The following is a 21179-nucleotide window of genomic DNA, read 5'->3' on the forward strand; positions in this document are numbered from 1 at the left end:
TATGGAGCCAGTGGCCCACAAACAGATAACAATGCTACAGAGACAAATACTACCGAAAGACAGATTAAAAACTGAAAAACTTAAAATTTGTATATGGAATTTATTACAACCAAGATGACAAGGCACTGCTAACAACTAAAAAGAGTTTTGTTATATAATCCATGCCTTTCCCCAAATTCTCAACTGTCCACTCTATGTGTAAAACTTTTCTGAGAAATCTACCCAGTAGCCTGACCCAGTTTTATGATCATTTTTTGCTAAGGAGCTCTTTCTTACACATAACATTTTACTTTAACGTAAGCCAGTCTTTTTGTTCCATCTTTTATGGATATGGAGAGAAAGAGGGATGGCTTCTTCCTCCTAATAATTAACCAACTGTCACATGAATCATCCCTTGGTTTTCTTCCAAATTCAGTCATCAACCTTCACAGGTCTGGTTGGCCACTACAGTCATCCTTTTTGCAAGCTTCAAAATTTCCTCTTTACTATCCTTAATAATAAACAGTAAACCTGGGATTCTCTGTGCCTTGACATCACATCTAAACCACTTTGCATCTGAGCCCTTCATATCTAATGTCACCCTCTTAGCCAACCTTATTTCTATGTTTGTTCCCTTCTACGAACTAAGCTCATTCCCACTGCTATGCAAGCTATTCCCCCATTCCCCAAGTTTAGAAAGCTCTGTCACCTCAGTTAATCCCAAGCCACCTCTACATGACCAGTTCAACACTAACACGTCCACCAAAACATCCTCTCTGATGTCCCCCATCCAGGATGATATCTTGTCATGCTATGGTTATGAACTTTCTTCCTCAAGTTAATTATATTTATTTGTGTGACATTCAATACCATCAGCACCAGCTAGCTTCCGACTGTCACAGGGATGTGTGGAGATTGGTGATATCTCCTTAAGTGGGCCAAGGGTTGCCTGAGGGCATAGTTCAGCATATGACGCAGGTACACAGAAAACACTCGGTAAGCATTTTTCATGCAGAGACCAGGATCAGTGACTGTGAGTGGCTCATCACTGTGGAGTTCAGTGAAGTTCAACATGCTGGTTCTGCCATGAACTGCAGCATCATGGTAGTTTCTGTGCTCGCCCTGGCTTTCCATGCCTGATGGTCTAAAACTCTGCCTTCTGAAGTGGCAAGCCTTTTCCTACCACGTTTCTTTCTTTCTCTTTCTTTGTTTCTTTCTCTCTTTCTTTTTTATAGATATTTTATTTATTTATTTATTTGAGAGAAAGAGAGAGAGAGCACAAGCAGGGGGAGTGGCAGAGGGAGAGGGAGAAGCAGGCTCCCCGCTGAGCAGGGAGCCCAATGCGGGGCTCGTTCCCAGGACCCTGATACCATGACCTAAGCTGAAGGCAGACACTAAACCGACTGAGCCACCCAGGCACCCCAAGGCTGGCTTTTCTATCCCATTCCAAAGCATCCTCCTTGGGTAAAGGATCTTGAATGTCACCCCTCTCTCTGATAGCTCATTCATCAAAACAATCAAGATTACTTTAAATTCTATTCCATTTCCTAGGTTATTTAAAACGCAGCTAAGAGCATTCGGTCAATGATACGGCACTTCCATACGGCACTTCCAATTACATCGGTCATCAGTACAACCCCAAACAATACAACCAAATCTATGCCAAAAACCCAATTACTCAAAAGATTCTCCTCCTTCTAGTTAGTGATCCTTTGGTACACACTGTGAGAAACTCTATCTATTCTCCAGATCAAGAGTGGTGACAAGCTTTCATCAGGAAGACCGACTCCAAAGCAGGCAGCAGTGAGAAGTTGTCTGCAGGTTTGTGTTAAGGACGCTAATCGTGGTTCAGAGGCAAGGACTCATTACCCAGTGATGTCTGCCAGGGTTGTGGGAGGGGTAACAGAGTGGATTTGTTGACCTGTTATTTGGAATAGGATACAATCAAAAGCTTTACTGAAATAAAGGTACATTCAATTTTCCTATTCTCTACATGGTTTATGTATCTGTAATAGAATAATTTGCCCCTTTTTAAATTTTGAATAATTTTCTGTTAGTGTCTCTCAGTTATCAAGATGAGAAGTACTTGGGGCGCCTGGGTGGCTCAGTCATTAAGCATCTGCCTTTGGCTTGGGTCATGATCCCAGGGTGCTGGGATCAAGCCCCACATCGGGCTCCCTGCTCAGCGGGGAGCCTGCTTTTCCCTCTCCCTCTGTCTGCCATTCGCCCTGCTTGTGCTCTCTCTGTCAAATAAATAAATAAAATCCTTAAAAAAAAAAAAAAAAGAAAAGTACTGAACTAGAAGTACTGGAGGTGTACTTGTTCTCCTGAGGAAAGCAAATGAGAAAATCAACTCCCTTTTTCATCATTCTATACCCCAGTAGTTCCCCAGAAACTTACAAAATAAGCAATGTTGATTATAAAAGAGGAAGATTTTAATCCCAGATATAAAAACTAATCATGAAATTAACCATGTGTTTATACCTATTTTGAAGCATAAACGGAGTGGAAGAAGGGACATTGTAATCAGCTGTCAGTCAACACTGCAGAGAAACTAAGAGGCATTTATAATTAATAGGCAGAGTTTCATTTTAACAACTAACGTTATTTTTTTAAAAGATTTTTTTTATTTATTTGAGAGACAGTGTGCAGAGAGGCAAGAGAGAACATGAGTGGAGGGGGGAGGGGCAGAGGGAGAGGGAGAAGCAGGCTCTCCACCGAGCAAGGAGCCTGATGTGGGGCTCGATCCCAAGACCCTGAGATCATGACCTGAGCTGAAGGCAGACGCTTAGCCCACTGAGCCTCCCAGGCGCCCTAACAACTAACATTTTAACATCTCATTCACTATACTGTTGACCCATTTCTTGGCTGACAGCCCACATTAACTTTGTTGACTTGGACATGACTAATGTGATTAAACAAGAAATCCCACAATAGAGAAACATCTGTAAAACTTCATTGTCAAATGAGCCATTAAATCAATTAAAATGTCAACCTTAATGTTTGGCATTGATGTAGAATATCTTTTATTACAATCCTAAATATTCTCAATAGAGTGATTTCTTTAAAAGTTCTGCTGATGATTTGAAATTGGAAATGTTATGAGCTTCCTAGTATGTGACAAAGCCAACATTCAGCAGAGGAGTTCCCATTTGTGGAAGAGTTACCACAACTTCTAAAGGGAGAACTGAGAAGGCACCGATTGACCAGAGGAGCAAATAAAGGGAGAACTGAGAAGGCACGGATTGACCAGAGGAGCAAATAAGGAAGGTATAGTTTAGGCAGGGAGTGGCGGCAAGGGATTTTGAATAGGAAAGACAAATTGAATTCGGATTTCTTTTCAGTTGGCCTTCCACTAATTCTATGATTTGAAACAAGTTACCTGAACTCCTTCACCTATAGTTTACTCATCAGTTTAGTGAGAATTAACAAGACCTTCGTCGTGTAAATAGTTTTGCACAATGGAGCCATTGTTTAATGGTGGTGATTATTGTTGTTATTATTGATAGGTTGTTGTCTATAAGGTAGAAACAAAATGGAGCAGCTTTGTTCTTTTGACTGGGGTTTTCTCTGAGGGGTAGGGCAGACAGAGGAGTGTGTTTAAAAGCAAAACTAACTTCATAGAAAATAGGAATAGGGCACAAGGTATGTCACCTACTTTGTTAGTGCTATGTGACAAGAAAAATTATCCGAAAAAAAAAATAGTATGTTTTAGGAGCTTCCTAACAGCTTTCTTAAGATGCGAGCCTATCACTTGCCTTCCACCATCACTTCGCAATGCAGAGAAGACCTTAGTCTGACCTGACCTTTTACCTTCTTTCCTGCCACAACCACTCCTTCCTGCTTACTTACTGTTGGCCAGAATTAAGTGCTAAGTCATCTCCTTTCAGAGGTTAGAGTACATAGTTCTATACAAGTCTCCAGTCCAGTCCAAAGTAAAGCTCCCTCCAAAACAGTATTTTCATCAGATTATGAGGCAAAGTTTGAAGGAAGATTCCCTTGTCTCACCTTTACCTTTCCTTAAAGAACAGGCCTTCTCTCCCCCATCCAGTGTTGTCTGCTAACCCTGTTGTTCACAAGCCTTGCCTCACATTCCATCCTTCCCCATATCAGCCACCAAAGACTGGAAATCAAGTTCTGGTCCTTCAAGGGCCTATTTATTAGAAAACTAAGAAAAATTACGCTAACAGTATTGGGTACCAAGAGATGAACGCATTAGTCTCTAAGAGCAGTGGTTTGCAAAGGAGTGGACAGAGGTTAGGGCAAGAGACAGGATTTTGCTCTCAGGGGACATTTGGCAATGTGTGGAGACACTGCTGATTGTCACATTAGGGGTGCATTACTATTATCTAGTGGGATACTGCTGAAGATCTTACAACGCATAGGACCTCTCTCCATGACAAAGGATTATTCAACCCAAAATGTCAGTAGTGCTGAGGCTGAGAATCCTGCCTCTAAGAGATAATATATATTTTGATTAACAACTCTTGTTCCATAGGTTCAAGTTTTAATTCCGGGCACTGGTCAGACTCAACAGAGATGTGTTTCAGAGCAGGTAACCATCAATCACACCCTTGAGACAAATATTTCGTTTTTATTTATATAAAACTAGTTCTATGCATCAGACTAGACTCTAGTGGAGCAATTCTTGATATTTTATTTAGTTGGGTTTTTTAAAATTTTTATGCTTAAAATATAAGTGTAACCAAAAAATACGAGTTTAACAAAGAAAAAAGATACCCATTGTCATATTTGCTTCAGATATTCTTTAGAGAAAAAAATTAGAGATACAGTTAAAGCCCATCTCCCCATCCTTCCTCCTCCCTCCTAGAAGATAACCATTAACCTGTGGTATACATCAGTTTCACATATATTATATACTTATCTACATCTATCTACATAATTACATAGTATCTGCTTATAGTAGTAATTTTAAATAAATGTTTTTATACTATACATTTTCTTTTTGCTCAACATTAATATTTGTGTACTTTGTTCTCTTCACATAAATCCAGTTAATTCATTTGAACCAGCTCACATACTAATTTTCCTCCTGATGAGTGACTGCATTGTCCCCACATTTTCACTATTTGTATCCACTTGTAGCAAGTCTCCTAATACATACATGCTGAGAGTTTGAATAGGTTTGATATCTTAGAGAAGTGGAAGTGAGGGACTATAGACTAAATTTCATGTAATATGAAAATTTCATGTAATAAATTTCATGTAACAAATATCATGGACTATTGCACTTAGAAATACAGACGACTAATCCTATGGTTTACAAACAAATAAAGGATCAAAACTTTGTCTTGCCCAGAGCTGTATTAAGCTGTGAGGATAAAAATTTATGTTATGCTAGTGAATTTTTTTCAGAATCACCTGCTATTAAGTCATTTTTGTTCCAGGAACAAAAACTGTACCCCATATGTCCAGTAAAGCAGTATCAATAAATAAATAAACATATCTGTAGACCATGACTGAATCTCGGTTCAAACAAATCAATTATAAAAACATATTTAAACTGTTAGGGGAATTTATATATGGACTGTGATTAGATGATATTAAAAACTTAAGTTTGAGTTAACTTAGTAGCACTGTGGCTATTTTTTAAAATCCTTTTTTTAAAAAATGCATGAAAAGATATGAAATCTTATATTGATTGCCTTGATTATTTTAGCAAAAAATAAGAAGGCACAGATGAATCAAGTGTGGCAAAATCTTGACAAATATTGCCTATATCAGGTTCATTCTAGTATTTCTCTACTTTCGTGTATGTTTGAAAATTGTCATCATCATCATCACCACCCTCAGGCACACGATTTACGAACAGAGGCAGACTAATAAGAGCAGGTAGACATTTGGCAGTGATAAGGAAAATCTCACTCTATACTCCTTCCATATCCCATAACTGGATTATTCTTCTCTCTATAACTAGCTAGACAAGTTCCAGTATTTTATCAGCAAGACAACCATTAAATGCATTACACTCCATATCCATGAGGACAGCAGATACTAACTTGTATTCAGGGAATTTACACCAACACAATACTACTAAATCAACTTAGTTGATTTAAACAGACTATCAAACACCCCCACCCCCCACCCCCCAGCCTGCCCAGTGGGGTGCCTGGGTGGCCCAGTAGGTTAAGCAGCTGCCTTCGGCTCAGGTCATTATCCCGGGGTCCTGGGATCAAGCCCCCATTGCATCGCTTTGGGCTCCTTGCTCAGCAGGGAGTCTGCTTCTCCCTCTCCCTCTGCCTCCCCCTGACCCCCGCTCTCTCTCACACACTCTCTTCCTCTCTCTCTCAAATAAATAAAATCTGAAAAAAACAAAACAAAAGAGCCTGCCCAAAACAAAATGAGTATTGAAAATGATATTCAAATTTCTGTCACAAAATATTATCCCACATTTTCTATAAATGCAAGAGATTTAATATTGATGCAAACAATGTTGTACCAGTATCAACATGGTTAATCAAGTGTCACAGAAAGAATTCCAAAAGTAAAATCAGAGGGAAATGTTAGGCAGCCTGAATTCTCTCTGAATGGGTGTAACATCAGAAGTTTCACTATAGCATTTTGTCCTCTGTGTGTGTTTGGGTGGAGGAAGAGATGGGGAATGGGGGTAAGACATACAGGGCAAGAGAGAAATTTAGCATGGGGGTTTAATTAACAATAGGCCACGTGACCCCAAATCCCTATGTGTGGTGCCTGCTGGAGTGGGGCAAAGGGGAGGACCTGAGGACGTGGTATGCATTTCCCATGCAGATATTGCTAAGTCAGGCCAGTGGCACATTCTAGAGGACAGTGCCAAAATGACTGAGCCATGGCTTCTATTTATTTGTATTGTTTGTGACACCTCTAGGACAAGGGCAAACTCGGGCCTTTCTTCCTGCCTGTTGACTTTTGGTGCTAAGCATTCAAAATGTCCTAGTAATATAATGCAATTTATAGTGGAACTGATCTCCGGTTCTGAAAATGGCATAATGAATTACATTCACTACAAGTACAATCCTAATTACTAACTAATTGCAGTCTATTGCACAATAAATCCTCGAAATCAGTCCAGTATCCAAGGATGAGGTGGGTGGCTCTTAACAGTCAATGGTCCCTTGCACTATTTACAACAGAGTAAGATAAAAGTTGATAAAATCTCAATCAGACCATGTTCCTGGGTCTGAGGAGATTCACTTGTCCCATGGCTGGAGTGGTGAAGCACATCTGCCTTCAGAAAACAAACTAGGGTAGAGGGTAACTACACTGTCCACTGAAGTTGAATGTTCAGTATAACATAGTTACTTAAAGAGGGGGAGAAAGATTTATCCTCAGTGTTGTAGTAACAGTGAGGAAATGCCCTTAAAACTGGAAGAAGGTGCAATAACAGGGCTTCTTAAGGAGATCTTGCTCATGAACCTATCTGAAGCTCAATCAATAAAGGAGACTGGGCGCCTGGGTGGCTCAGTTGGTTAAGCGACTGCCTTTGGCTCAGGTCATGATCCTGGAGTCCCAGGATCGAGTCCCACATCGGGCTCCCTGCTCGGCAGGGAGTCTGCTTCTCCCTCTGACCCTATCCCCTCTGATGTGCTCTCTCTCTCTCATTCTCTCTCTCAAATAAATAAATAAAATCTTTAAAAATAAAAAAAATAAAGGAGACCATTTTTTAATAGGAGACCCAGCAGAAGATGGCTGAAGACAGGAGAGAACAATTTAACCACAAAGATAATATTTCCCTAGGTTCAGCTTTCAGTTGGCTTATTAATAAAAGCACAAGAGAAATATAATGCAAGAGGGGTTTAACTGGAGAGAGAGACTCAAAAAGTGTGTCCAAAAATATCCTTCATCAAATAAAAGAGCAACAGAAGAAATATCTGGTGAAAATAAACATAACTATTTTCCCTGATTAGCCATTCTCTCCCTCTCAGTTTCCCGAACCTATCATCAGCACTATAGCACTCAGACATCTCCAGATCACACCTGCACTTCTGGGACCCTTGGCCTGCCTGTGACCCTTGCGTCAACTTTGACCCACTCAGCATTGACTGGCGCTCTTGTTGGCAGCCATACAGAGACCTGAGGCTCCAGAGGCAGAAGACTGCAGCAGCCGGGCACACAGTGCTCTGTGTGTTTTGTGTTTCATCACCCTCGGCCAGTCTGTCTAGGAGGAAGATATTCCCTCTCTGCTGACTCCAAACACCAGGGTATATCAACAAGGCACACACCCCATACCAGGGCTACCCAGGCAGGATGTAAATCAGGATGGGAGTGGAGGTGCATCCCATGCACAGTTGTGGGATTAACAGAGATGAAAGCAGCATGTATCAGAGACTAAATTAGATCCCACGTTGTCCTTTGCTTATGCACCTACTTGAGCATTTATCACAGTGAGCTGTTGGATACCTGTCTCCTCACAGGAACCATAGCTTAATCATCTATAGATATCTCATCAACCTTACAGGTAGCAAAGGCTCAGTAACTGCAATAGTCATTGCCAATTTCACGGCTAAAAGGAAGGACAGCTACTCTGAATGAAAGAAGATAAATTTGGTAGCCTTTAGCCTTATTCTAAACCATTATGATTTATATTTTCTCCTCTTGTTCACTTCCACTCTTTCCTGGAGGTACCATGGAAAAGATAGATGCATGGCAAAAAAAAAAAAAAAAAATCCAACAAGTGATAATATTCACTTCAGTACAGGCTAAAAAATCTAAACCAATGCTAAGAACACCCTCACCTAGTGATTTTTAATCCTCTTAACCTACCAAATTGGAAAGCCTTGTGCCCTTTTAAATTCACGGCCCAAGACATGCACCACCACCACCCCAATCCATAGGGCTCCATAGAATTTCACTCAAGATCAGTGACAGCCCAAAGTCTCACCAAGCACAACAGAAAACCAGCAATAAAGTTGTTGTCTCCTTAAATCATAAGGATACACATTTAAAAATGTACCCAGAAAAATAAAAAATTAGTAGATCTGCTATGTCCAAGAGAAGGTATCTGACAACTGTATAGCCAGAAATATCCAATCTTGGTAAAATGTTACTGGTGCTAATACCTGATGTTCAAGTATACACATAAAGATCTACTAGTTGTTTCAATCATTTGAACATAACAATCCAATTACACAAAATGAGTAGATGTTTTCACTCAAATAGTTTATTTCCAAAATGCGTTGTGGTATACAGTTTCTACAGTTCCTTTCAGACAAGCCTCCAGAAGATAAATTACTCCTAGTGAAGTGTTTGACATTTTGATTATCTTTAATCCTAAATTAGATGGGCACAAAATTGTTTCTACATTATTTCTGACAAACAAATAAAGGCTTATTAGTCTTTTAATTAAGTCAAGTGACTTATTTATTCTTAATTTCATAGTCATCCCTTCCATAGAATTCTACTTCCCTATGAACCCCGTGTCTTAAACAATTCTTAAAATTCTTACCCGAAGTAAAAGGGTTTATTGGAACAACGGCAAAGCACTAATAGGCAGAGGCACTAGTGAGCTCAGTTGACTTTAACTCAATTCTAACAAAAATTAACAAGTGTTTTTACTATAGGACTTTTCTGAGCCTTTGTCACTATGTAATATTACCTTCCAAAAGCAAGGTGTCACATGTGGTGATTCCCAAGCTTATTTCACGGGGGGGGGGGGGGGTAATTATTTATTTCATGCATTACCAATCAGCCTTTAGTAGGAAAGGGTTTATCTTGAGGAACATTTTTGAGAACCACAAATTAGAATAAGGTGCTAATAAAACCTCAAAAATAGGTTTCACTCCAAGATAGTCCAATTAGCATTATTTTCTTAAACCCATTTACTTAAAACCATTAACTACATCTTTAAAACTACAGGCAACCACCTTTAAATGTATGCCTTTAGAATGCCCTATAAGAACACATAGATGAACTAGCACATTATTACCACCTTCACAGTGAAAACTCATTCAAAACTCAGGCAGCTGCTATTCTGCATAAAGAACAAAATTAGGAATGACCCAAGGCCTATAGAATGCACTGCTTTCTATTTCAAGTTCAAACTGGGTAGATGTAAATGTATCCAATTTGGATATCTTGACCATCATAAATGAAAAAGAAGACTTACCAATAGAAGCTGAGTTTTTAAGACCCGACTCCTTTGGGACTCCTTTTTCAATTCGTATTGTGGCCCACTGTTTAAAAACAAGTAGTGTTGTTAATGTAGACTGTTCCATAGACATGATGTAAAATACTCAAACCTTACTTACGCAGAAATGAAATTAAACATTAAGCCCCAGCACTCTCTGAATTCGAGATGCCCTAGTAAACCTCTGAGGTAGGAGTATTCCAAGGCTCAAATACACCCTTATATTCGTCACTGATCATGCTCTAATAAAATAAAATAGGCTTGCAGAAGGAGGCAGTCGACACTTGGGGAGCTGGAAAGGAAGTGGTGAAATCGCTAACCAAAGACACCACCTGGCCACCTGGTCACTTGCCTCTATTGAGATACACAGGGAAAATGTTATTATGAGAAACCACAGCTTTGTGAGAACTTAAGAACAGGAAAAATCAATTCCCATTTTTGTTTTCAATGTACGTAGGCGTATAAAGAAATATATCAAGATGTGATTTGTTATTTTCTTCTTTACACTTTTCCTATGCATTTCCAAAATTATCTACCATTAACATCAGAGTTCAAAAACCACAAGTGAACTTTGTTGACAGCATCCCAGAAAATCCCAATGGCTATTTTTCCAGTTTAGAAAAGGAATGATTAAAATACTATTTTGATGATTACAATTCCAGAAGCTAACATTGTCTAGACTGATTGGAGAGGAAGTGGGAAATTAGAGGTAAAAGGCATTGCGATCATTATAATTAGGACTTAAGTGCCCTTGAAGGAGCAAAAAGAATTTATCAAAATTGTAGTGGCCAAAAACAGGTATTGCTAGGCTCACAAGGAATTAAACAGATTTTTAAAAATTCAAATAAATAAGACAATGAAGGATAGAGACTAAATGACCTAAAACATATACCTGAAGGTCAAGGAGAAGGGCATGATCTGACTACATCAGGACCCCGCACAACATCCCAAAGAGCCAAGTAGGAACATGCTATTTGCACTTACAGAACAGCCTATAAATAGAGACTTAATCTTCCTGGCTTCAAGTGGCGAGTCACAAACGATAAGACTCAATCTTAATCTGATTGTGCCTTTTTCCTTCCTTGCTGATTTAATGCAGGCATTCTCAAACTCCTCAAACTCTAGACATACCTCTCGTCTCTTCTCAATAGAGGTAAAGGTTTATTTCCATAGTTTTTCACTTTAAAGTTTTACTACCTATTGTCATTTATAATCAGACCAAAGAGAGAATTAAAATAAAATTTTGTCAATAACTGAACATTTGTTATCTTGAAGCTCACTTTTTTCTTGTGGCCAGGTGATTTTATATTTTATAGAAATGGCAATTACCTTAGATTAGGACAATTATTCCATGCTTATGGGATGGAAAAAAAAATGATATTTTGAGGTTGTTATGGGCTGAATTGTGTCTCCCCCCAAAATTCATATGTGGAAGCCCTAACTCCCCAGTACCTCAGAATGTGACTGCATTTGGAGACAGGGCCTTTTTAAAAAGGTGACAAAGTTAAAATGAGGCCTTTAGGGTGGGCCCTAATCCAACAAGACTGGTGTCCTTCTAAGAAGAGGAAATTTAACACAGAGAGACACCAGATTTGTACACAGAGAGGAAAGATCATATGAGGACACAGCAAGAAGGCAGCCATCTGCAAGCCAAAGAGGCCCCAGAAGAAACCAAACCTGCCAACACCTTCATTTGGGACTTCAGCCTCCAGAACTGTGAGAAAATAAATTTCTATCGTCTAAGGCCCCCAGTCTGTGGTATTTTGTTATGACGGCCCTAGCAAACTGATACAGGGGCGTGCCTCATACAGCATGATGTACTACAAAGAGCTCCATGTTCTGTCACCAGACAAGTGTCAGAATGCATAACCTCTCCTGGAATGGCAACTCCAAAGGTCTGTCCTACAAAATGCAGTTACAGTGTCCAAGACTAGCAAAGTTTCAGGTTGGAGGAGAAGTCATTTAATGCCAAAGGAAATTTGTACTAGAGAACCATTTTCTTCTGTGGGCTTACTCCCAAGGAAAGGTGAAAAGCACCTAGGCTTTGCAGCCGGAGGCGTATGCGTATGAATTGCGGGTCTGCACTTCCTGGCCGGGTTCATCTCAGGAGAGATTTTTCACCTCTTGGGACTTCGGTTTCATCATCCCTAAACCAGCGACAGTATCAAGATAAAAGATGAAAGACGGTATTCCATCCAATGACTGCCACACAATAGGCCACAAAGTAGAAAATGTTGGCTTCCTCCTCCCTCTTCACACCCATAATCTATTTAGCTTCCAAAATGATCACTTTTTTCCAGACCACCAGTGCATCGTCCAATAAACAGCTATGTCTCTTCTACCATGCCAACTGATCAGGTAGGCCCAAAGCCAGAGGTGGGGAATATCTCTTCAGAAGTTCTAAGCCTCTTCCAGAGGTTATCTCAGAAAACATCTGCCTCCACAAACCACGAAAAATGCAGTTCTGTCCACAAGAAGATCCTCAAGTATGATGGTGGCTTCTAACAATCCCCATTGTTACTCCCATCTCACTTCCCCCTACAAGGACAAGTTGAAAGATACCTCCCATCAGGTTCTCACTCTCCTTTACCTTAAAAATCCTCTTGGGAAGCAAAAAGTAGCTGTCTCTAATTCACACACACACACACACACACACACACACACAAAGGGTTAAGTCTGATTTTAAGGTATCTTCCTTTTTATTCATATATTCATTTATTTATTTTTTAAGTAGGCGCCACACTGGGTGTGGTGTCATGACCCTGAGATCAAGACTCACACTGGGCTTGAACTCACAGCCCTGAGATCAAGAGCTGAGCTGAGATCAAGAGTTGGATGCTTAACTGACTAAGCCACCCAGGCACCCCTAGGTCTGAGTTTTAAAGCTTAAATCAAAAGCTTGCAAAAATATGACGTTGTCACCTAGATAATTACAACTTTCGGCTTTTACGCTAAAAAGACATTTAAAAATTAACTAAAAAGAGAAAAGCAGAGGATGAAAATCATACAAAAATTAAAATATTAGGTTTATCCAAATAACAGCAGGCCACCATCTGTAGCATAAAAAAAGTTTCATGACAGACCTGTCATCTTGGCAGAGTGAGAACTCAGCATCTAGTTTCAGATTAAAATCCCAATTCTAGGGGCGCCTGGGTGGCTCAGTCGTTAAGTGTCTGCCTTTGGCTCGGGTCATGTTCCCAGGGTCCTGGGATCGAGCCCCGCATCGAGCCCCGCATCGAGCCCCGCATCGAGCCCCGCATCGAGCCCCGCATCGAGCCCCGTATCGAGCCCCGCATCCGGCTCCCTGCTCCGCGGGAGGCCTGCTTCTCCCTCTCCCACTCCCCCTGTTTGTGTTCCCTCTCTCGCTGTGTCTCTATCAAATAAATAAAATCTTTTAAAAAATAAATTAATTAAATAAAATAAAATCCCAATTCTGCCACTAACAGCTGTATACCACTCTCTGGACAAATTAACTCTGTGACTCTCTATTCCCCGACCTAAGAGTGGGAGTAATATGGCCTCTGTCAGAGAGTTGTGAAATTAAGCGCATTGACTGGGTAGCTTTTCTTTATTATTACTTTCTGTCATAAACAGCCATGGCCTTCTAGCACGTTTATTGTATTTCCAACACCAGGAATAATACCTGAGTATTATATTAACATGACATCTATTGACATGCCTTTTAAAAAAAGATGAAAAACTAATTGGTGGATGGAGGAAAGTGTAAAGGGAAAGAATAATAATTAAAATAAAACATTTTTTTAAAGATTTTATTTATTTTATTTGAGAGAGAGAGAGAATGAGAGATAGAGAGCACGAGAGGGAAGAGGGTCAGAGGGAGAAGCAGACTCCCCGCTGAGCGGGGAGCCCGACGCGGGACTCGATCCCGGGACTCCAGGATCATGACCTGAGCAGAAGGCAGTCGCTTAACCAACTGAGCCACCCAGGTGCCCCGAGAATAATAATTAAAATGAAAGACAAGAATAGTCTGCTCTGAGTATATATGCTAACTCATTAAAGATCTGAAGGTAGGTTAAATCTTAGCCACATAGGAACAAAAGCAAAAAAAACAAAAAACAAGACCAAAGAATATTCCAATTCAAACTCCACTGAGACTGGAGCATCGCCTGTGTATCATTGCTCTCCTTGACCTCTCCTCACTGACCCGCGCAGTAACTCTCTGAGGCATACTCCTCTACACCCATGTTGAAACTTAAGTGACCTACAGAAGGTCACAGGGCCAGAAATTCAAAGGAACCTGTCCATGCTTCCAGCTTATTCCTCAAAAGCAGAGGGAAAAATTAGTCTATTAACATTCATTATCTTGTCAATTGCCTGTGTTATCTGGTTAGATTAGATAATTTACATACCACTGCCCTACCTTCTTCTCTACCGATCCTATATTTATATTCTCTTCCCATCTTTATTTCCCTGTATACATGAGCCTTAGGCCAATGCATAGCAATCCTTCACCACCCTCACCCCCATCAACTTCTGTGGTTGAAAATGGCATTTTTTTAATCTTAAATCCGTCCATGTTCCTGTTTGGGATAAACATGAAAACTTCACACACACACACACACACACACACACACACACACACACACACACCCTCCCAGAGATTCCAATACGTATATCCTACCATCCAAATGCACTACCCTCTACATGTCCCCACCCCAAAGTTTTACTTTTCATTGTTTGAATTCCTAAAACAATTTTCCCGATATAAAGTTGTAATAATGCTGTATATACTCCTTAGAAATCATGACATACCCCTGGAAAATCACCAGTTTAGAGAAACAACCAAATCCGGTGAAAACTAAAAGCTAAGGAATAATGAGTAACAGAAGGACTGGGACTCGCACAGAATCGACAAAAAGGCAGGGTATTTGTCCAGGACTAAAAATGTCCTAATACTAAACAACCAGCACAACTTTTAAAGGAATTATCCCTACAGTCAGGAAAAGCAATCCACTGTACTTCCTAACTGAAATGTCTGTGAAACATCTAAGGCTGTTCTAGCTTAAGGACAAGAAGAAGCCCTGGGTCACCATTTCCCTCTTCTGTGCCTAAAGCAGACATCGCTATGGGATCACAGCTCCTTCCTGAGGAGCCCTGCTGCTCCCAAACACAGGCGCTCCAGTCAGCGACAAGTCAGAGTTGGCCCACAAAATGATCCCCAAAACAATGGGGATCATCACTCCGACCCAATAACTTACTCTAAGCAAAGAGGGTAGTTCCTTAGGCTGCCATCTATCCGGTTTCCAAGTAAGTGGTCTATCTCCCAGTAACAAGCAGCACATCTCTAAAGTCTCTTCAACTCTAGATGGACAAAAAATTAGAACTTCAGGCCCTACCTAACCGAAGACCAGATCCTGAACTGGATACATCCCCTCCAAGTATAGTAGTTATTTGCCAGGCTGACAGCAACTAGCTGGTCGCCCTCCTTGACATCTCTTTAGTTGTACCTTTAATTATTAAAGCAAGACATACTGGTGTCAGCCACTGGAAGCCAGTGTGTGGGATTTACCTTTATTCCAATCTAACTTGGGGTATAAAATCCGAAAGACTCTGCTATACGAGGGAACAACTCAATCATTCCAGAATTCTGAGAAAGAGTTCTGAACACCAGCCAAAGAGGATCATCTGCAATGGGGAGAGTATTGGAAGAAGATCTAGCAGTAAGAGGCAGCCTAAGAAATCCACAGCGCAGCATGACCAAGTTCAGAGTATGAAGTCAATTGGAAAGGTTAAAAACTGCACAGTATCTCCCAGGCAGAAACAACAGAACTTTTAAAACATGAGGGCTAAAGATGAAGAATCAAATATAACTTCTAAGACTAGACAGAAAAATAGCCACAAAAATAAAGTAAAAATCTGGGGCAAAACAGGAGATTAGCAGGTAGAAGAGAGTTGCAGGAGGTTAGTAGGTGAGAGATTAGCAGGTAATCTCCACGCGGGAGAGTAGCAGGTTAGAGATGTGTATCTGAGAGCCACCCCACTCACTGAGGGAGAAAAAAGCCAGGTCCTGGGGGTAGACCGGAGATAAGGGCAGAAAAATGAGAACCTGCATTAGACAGTCCTGTAGAAGTTAGAGAAAAAAAGGATGCTAGTGTCTAAATAATAATATTATTCATTCAATTAATAGTAGCAAATACTGTTTAGCACCTAACACCTACAGGCACCCTTCTAAAATGCTTGACATGTTAACCCATTAAACAACCCTATAGGGGTGCCTGGGTGGCTCAGACAGTTAAGCCTCAGGTCCTGATCTCAGGGTCCTGGGATCGAGGCTCAGCCTCAGGCTCCCTGATCAGTGCGGAGTCTGCTTCTCCCTCTGCCCCTCCCCCTGCTCATGCTCTCTCTCTCTCTCTCTCTCTCTCTCTCTCTCTCACATTCTCTCAAATAAATAAAAGCTTTAAAAAAAATAACCTATGGAAATAGGTGTTATATAATTATTCCTATTTTATAGATAAGGAAAATAAAGCACAAGAAGTAGGTGAATTCCCTAAGGTCACAAAATGAGAAGCAGAGCTGATTTTGGAAACAAATCTAAGCAAATCTGTATCCAGGGTCTGTAGTCCTCATCACTAGACTATAGGTCCTCTCCTCGGTTAAGACTCCTGTCTCCACTTAATTCAAGCAAACCACTGAACTTCTCTGAGTCTCTGTTTCCCTGCCCGGAAAAAGGGGATAACACTGGCCCTGCCTACATTTCCAAGGCTTTGGGGAGCATCTGATGAAACAGCAGAGGGGAAAGCCCTCTGTGATTTGATTAAGCTCTGTGCGAGGGTGAGCGGCTCACCTGCTCACCAGGCTCACCTCCATCTAACACGTTTCTTTGCAGAATTTGGAAGCAGGAGTGCAGGGAGAACGGAGGTTAAAGAATACACATTTTCAATGACATTTCAAGTGCTTTTGGTTAGATAAAATTTCCATGACTCCATTAAAATATAATCAGATTTCTCTCTACTGCCCGGCAATTGGTTTCTTATCTTGAGCATGAACTGGAACGTGATGCCTTTCTGGACGGCATGCCTTAGTACACGAAAGGACCTCTGAAACCTGGGGCTATAAAAACTGAGGGGAGTGAAGGGACAGCTGCACTACATAATGGATATTAAGAAATCTGTAATATAAAAGACGGCTGCCTTGTCATTCTAATCAGTAATAATAATAATAGCAATAAAGCAGTGGGTGAAGGTGGTTCTGTTTCCAACTAGGGGAACAACAGGTGGTCCCGTGGTCTCAACCCGGATCCCTCCACTCTGCGGGAGTAGCCAAGATGCTGTCTTCGCGTGACTGCAGGGGACAAACTGAAACGCGCACCCCTCGGGACCACTGACCTTCCAAGACGGTCCCCTCGCCCCAACTCGGCTCTCAGCAGCTCTACTCGAGGCCACCACTGCCCCGGGGTCTCTCTCCATAAAAGCCCTTAAAGGTGTTGGGGCGCCGCATCCCCCCCCGCCCCGGTACTCACCTCTAAAGTTTTCACCAAGATCTTCATGTAGATCTCGGAGATGCCCAAAGACACCCCGAAGGCCGAAGGCAGGAGGATGAGGCCGAGCACCAGCGTCAGCCAGGTGGAAAGGACCTTCCCGGCCAGTTCTGCGCCCTCCATGGCTGGGCGCACCTTCTCGGAAGGGGTCCACGGAGGAGGTCCGAGCGCGACAGCTGTCCCTGTCCCCAGGCAGTCGGGCAATAGCTCCGGGAGTAGAGGCGCGGAGCCGGGCTCCGGAGAGTCAGCGCCGCCGCCTCCTCGCACTCACCTCTGCAGGGAAAGAGGAAAGGAAGGAAAAAACTTTCAGAACGACGGCAATTTCCTTCCTTCCCTTTCGGGCTCCTCCCGGCTCGGCCGGTTAACTGTTTCTCCGCTGGAGGCCCAGGCCAGCGCCGAAGCCACCGCAGCGGGCGCAGACCTGGTCGCGCCGGCCGGACGACAGGAGCCGGGGTGAGCGAAGTGACACCGCGGCGCGGCCAGGAGGGCAGCGCAGCCGGGAACGCGCCCCACCCTAATGCCTAATTTCCTCTGGGTGGCGACTGCGACAACTCAACGGCTGATTCACCCAGGCCCTCCCGGAGCGCGGATCCCTGCGGACTCACCGCACCACTGCACACCCGCCGCGGGCGGAACTGGCGCCAGGCCGAGCACAGCGCCGGGACGAGCTGCGCTCCCGCGCCCGGCGCCCTATTTCTGCGCCCTGCTCTCGCCCCACCTCCCCCGCCACCCAACAGGGAGCTTCCAGGTTGGATCAGCACCGCCAGCGCCGCAGCCCCCCGCCACGCCCCGGCGGCCTCCCTTCTCCCCCGCGCCCCGCCTCCCCCAGCACGCCCAGCCAAGGTCCTTTAGGGAGCAGAGCTTTCTGCAAAATGTTAGCATTTCTTCACCCCAAAATGAACTACTGACGTATCCGGGACGCTTGAGAGGGTCATGTTTGTATGGCTGTTAAACCACCTCTTTAGAAGGGCTTTCAGGGAGAGGGAAAGGCACAGAGCGCCGCTGAGCTGCTGTTTGCGCCGCTTCCAAGTCTCCCACGCCTCCTTCCCCTCTCTCAGCTGAGCAGCTGTGGGGCTCTCTCTTGCTCATCGGGAGAGGGGAAAAGCTCTCTCCCGGAGAAGCCTACCCCACTCAGCCGCCATGTCCCCGGCACAGGAATCCTTCGGCTGAGGGTCGCTCTCTTCTTCCTGGGGGAAGATTCCAACCACCGCTGGCCCTACCGCTCGTCCAACACTCTCAGCGCACGGAAGCTGCAGACAAATGCCAGGCTGGCTCAAATCTTCACCAAGCTGCCGCGCGCCTCCCGGACATTCAGTACGCCCCCCCTGCCCCCCGAACTGCTGCCGTGCTAGCCCTTACTAGAACAGTGAAGGGCAAAACCCTCTATGGCTATTTGCGACCTGATCTGTTCTTAAGAATGAACGTAAGATGGGATGTCGAGACTGTAGGAGATAAGATCAGGCTGCCCAGGGCTTCCAGATCATTACCGAAAGAGACCAAAATCTCATACACACAGGTCTCTTTCGGGTGTTACTTCAAGCTGGAAAAACTGGGAGGGCAAGCATACTGAATTGAAGCAGGGTTGATAGCAAACACTTCAAAGAAAGTTGCCCCTGCCCAGGGTGTGGAGGAAACAGGGCACAGAAAGGAGGAGAGAAGCCCCAAGGCAAAGAATGTAAATGTTTGTTCTCTGCACCTCCTGCCAGGTGTGTATCACAAACCTCCTCCACTGCTAAGAAAGAAAACAATTATGACTTGGTCATAAGAACCAAGTTATGAATGAAGAAGCTTTGGTTTCTGTGTGTGTCCTGCCAATTTACAAAAACAAGGAAGACACGATTGCCAAGATCTGTCCCAAGTCCTTGCTGAAAACAAACACATATTTAGCATAAAACCTCAAAGATTATATTGACTCATTTCACACGTATACTTCAGGCAAAATTCTTACTCTCCTTATATTTCCTCAAAGGAAGGTGACTAAGGAATGCTGAATGATTGTACCAAAATTTACTCAACAAACACCCTGTGCCCGCAACTCAGCATCAGGATGGTTTCTTCTACCCAGCCAGACACAGGTGCTGGGGGCCCACAATCCCTGGTCATTTCTGTTGCTCACGGCCAAACTCCATGAACTGGTTTTGGTTTGTTTTTGGGTTTTTCACTATTGTGGAAGAATTATTGTCTCACAACAGAATGGTAGAATGGTAATAACATTAATTTGTGGTCTTAGGTTGACTGCAGCACAGACAACTCTTAAGTTTGAGCTTTTAGTCCTTCTGTACTTAAGCTTTCTCATCAGTAAAATGGACTCATTTTCGGGTCAGATGTGATTGTGAGTTTGAAACTATCTTGTTTAACAACAAAGCTCTCTGCAGAGATCAGAAGGCAAGTTGGTGCAAGTGCAAAAGCTCTCTATCTTTTTCTTGCCTAAAACACAGAAGAGCCAAGATAAGCTCACTTTTGCAAGTGATGAGGGAGAGGGAGAGGGAGGGGAGAGAGGGTGGGTAGTCCCAATGTTCCCTGCACTCACCTCACCTCCCCCTGTGTCCTGCAGCCCTTAAGGCTCTTTCAATTACACCTAAGTAGGACCCTCCTTCCTTTCATGCACTTAGAACTCCCTGCACTTAACTCTATTAGCTTCCTAGGGCTACCTTGTAACAAATGACCACAGACTTAATGACTTAAAACAACAAAACTTTATTTTCTCAGTTCTGGAGATGAGAAGTCTGAAGTCGAGAAGTCGAGGTGCCTGCAGGGCCAAGCTCCTTCCAAAGGCTTGGGGGGTGGGGGAGAAATGACACACAATCTTCCCTTGCTTCCTCTTGCTTCTGGCGGCTCCCAGCATTCGCTGGCTTGTGGCAGCACCACTCCACTCATTGTCTCAGTTTTCCTAAGTCTCCTCTTCCCTTCTCTTCTCTGATAAAGACACGGTCATCCTGGATTTAGGACCCACCCTCATCCAGGGTGATCTCATCTTGAGATCCCTCACTTAATTATACTTAATCTTCAAAGAACTTTTTTTCCAAATAAGGTTACATTCACAGGTTAAGACTTGAGCATGTCTTTTGGAAGGCTACAGTTCAATCCTGTACACTTATCATCTCTGTAAACTGAGATAACAACACCCACTTGGAGCGGTTGCTATTGGGATTTGAGATTATATTTTAAAAATTAGCTGATAGGGGCGCCTGGGTGGCTCAGATGGTTAAGCGTCTGCCTTCGGCTCAGGTCATGATCCCAGGGTCCTGGGATCGAGCCCTTCATCGGGCTCCCTGCTCAGCGGGAAGCCTGCTTCTCCCTCTGCTTCTCTCTCTCTCTCCTCTTCTCTCTCATGAATAAATAAATAAATAAAAATCTTTAAAAAAAAAAAGAACAACCTTATAAAAAAAAAATTAGCTGATAGTAAAATGCTCAATCATGAGGTTGTTTAGAACAATTCTGGTTTCCACCTTTTGTCCTGGCACATATTTTAATACTGCTTCCTTTCATTCTTGAAAATACCCTGGTTTGAGTGGTAAATCACATGGTTCCCTTCTGTTTACATAGTTCCTAAGATCCTTCCCAGTCCTAAAATAC

The 21179-nt window shown here is 42.7% G+C and overlaps 1 protein-coding gene across 3 annotated transcripts in view; it reads right to left on the minus strand.

Moving 5' to 3' along the window:
* GPAT3 (glycerol-3-phosphate acyltransferase 3) overlaps window positions 1–18277 on the minus strand; it is a 66191-nt gene extending 47914 nt beyond the window's left edge. Inside the window, exons 1-3 of one of the 3 annotated variants that reach the window (XM_088021124.1) lie at window positions 18209–18277; window positions 17586–17876; window positions 10085–10151 (exon numbers count right to left, since the gene is read on the minus strand). In XM_088021124.1, coding sequence (XP_087877250.1) covers window positions 10085–10151; window positions 17586–17726 — 208 coding nt within the window. In that variant the 5' untranslated portion in view covers window positions 17727–17876; window positions 18209–18277. Of the gene's footprint in view, window positions 1–10084; window positions 10152–17585; window positions 18089–18208 lie in introns of those variants that run through there. The other 2 variants (XM_028124214.2, XM_028124213.2) reach the window with 2 other exon arrangements.
* Between the last annotated feature and the right edge of the window lie 2902 nt (window positions 18278–21179).

The sequence above is a fragment of the Eumetopias jubatus genome, unplaced genomic scaffold (genome assembly GCF_037043125.1).
Source record: "Eumetopias jubatus isolate StellerSeaLion01/CBP00866 unplaced genomic scaffold, mEumJub1_p1.0 scaffold_2, whole genome shotgun sequence".
Taxonomy (NCBI): Eukaryota; Metazoa; Chordata; class Mammalia; order Carnivora; family Otariidae; genus Eumetopias; species Eumetopias jubatus.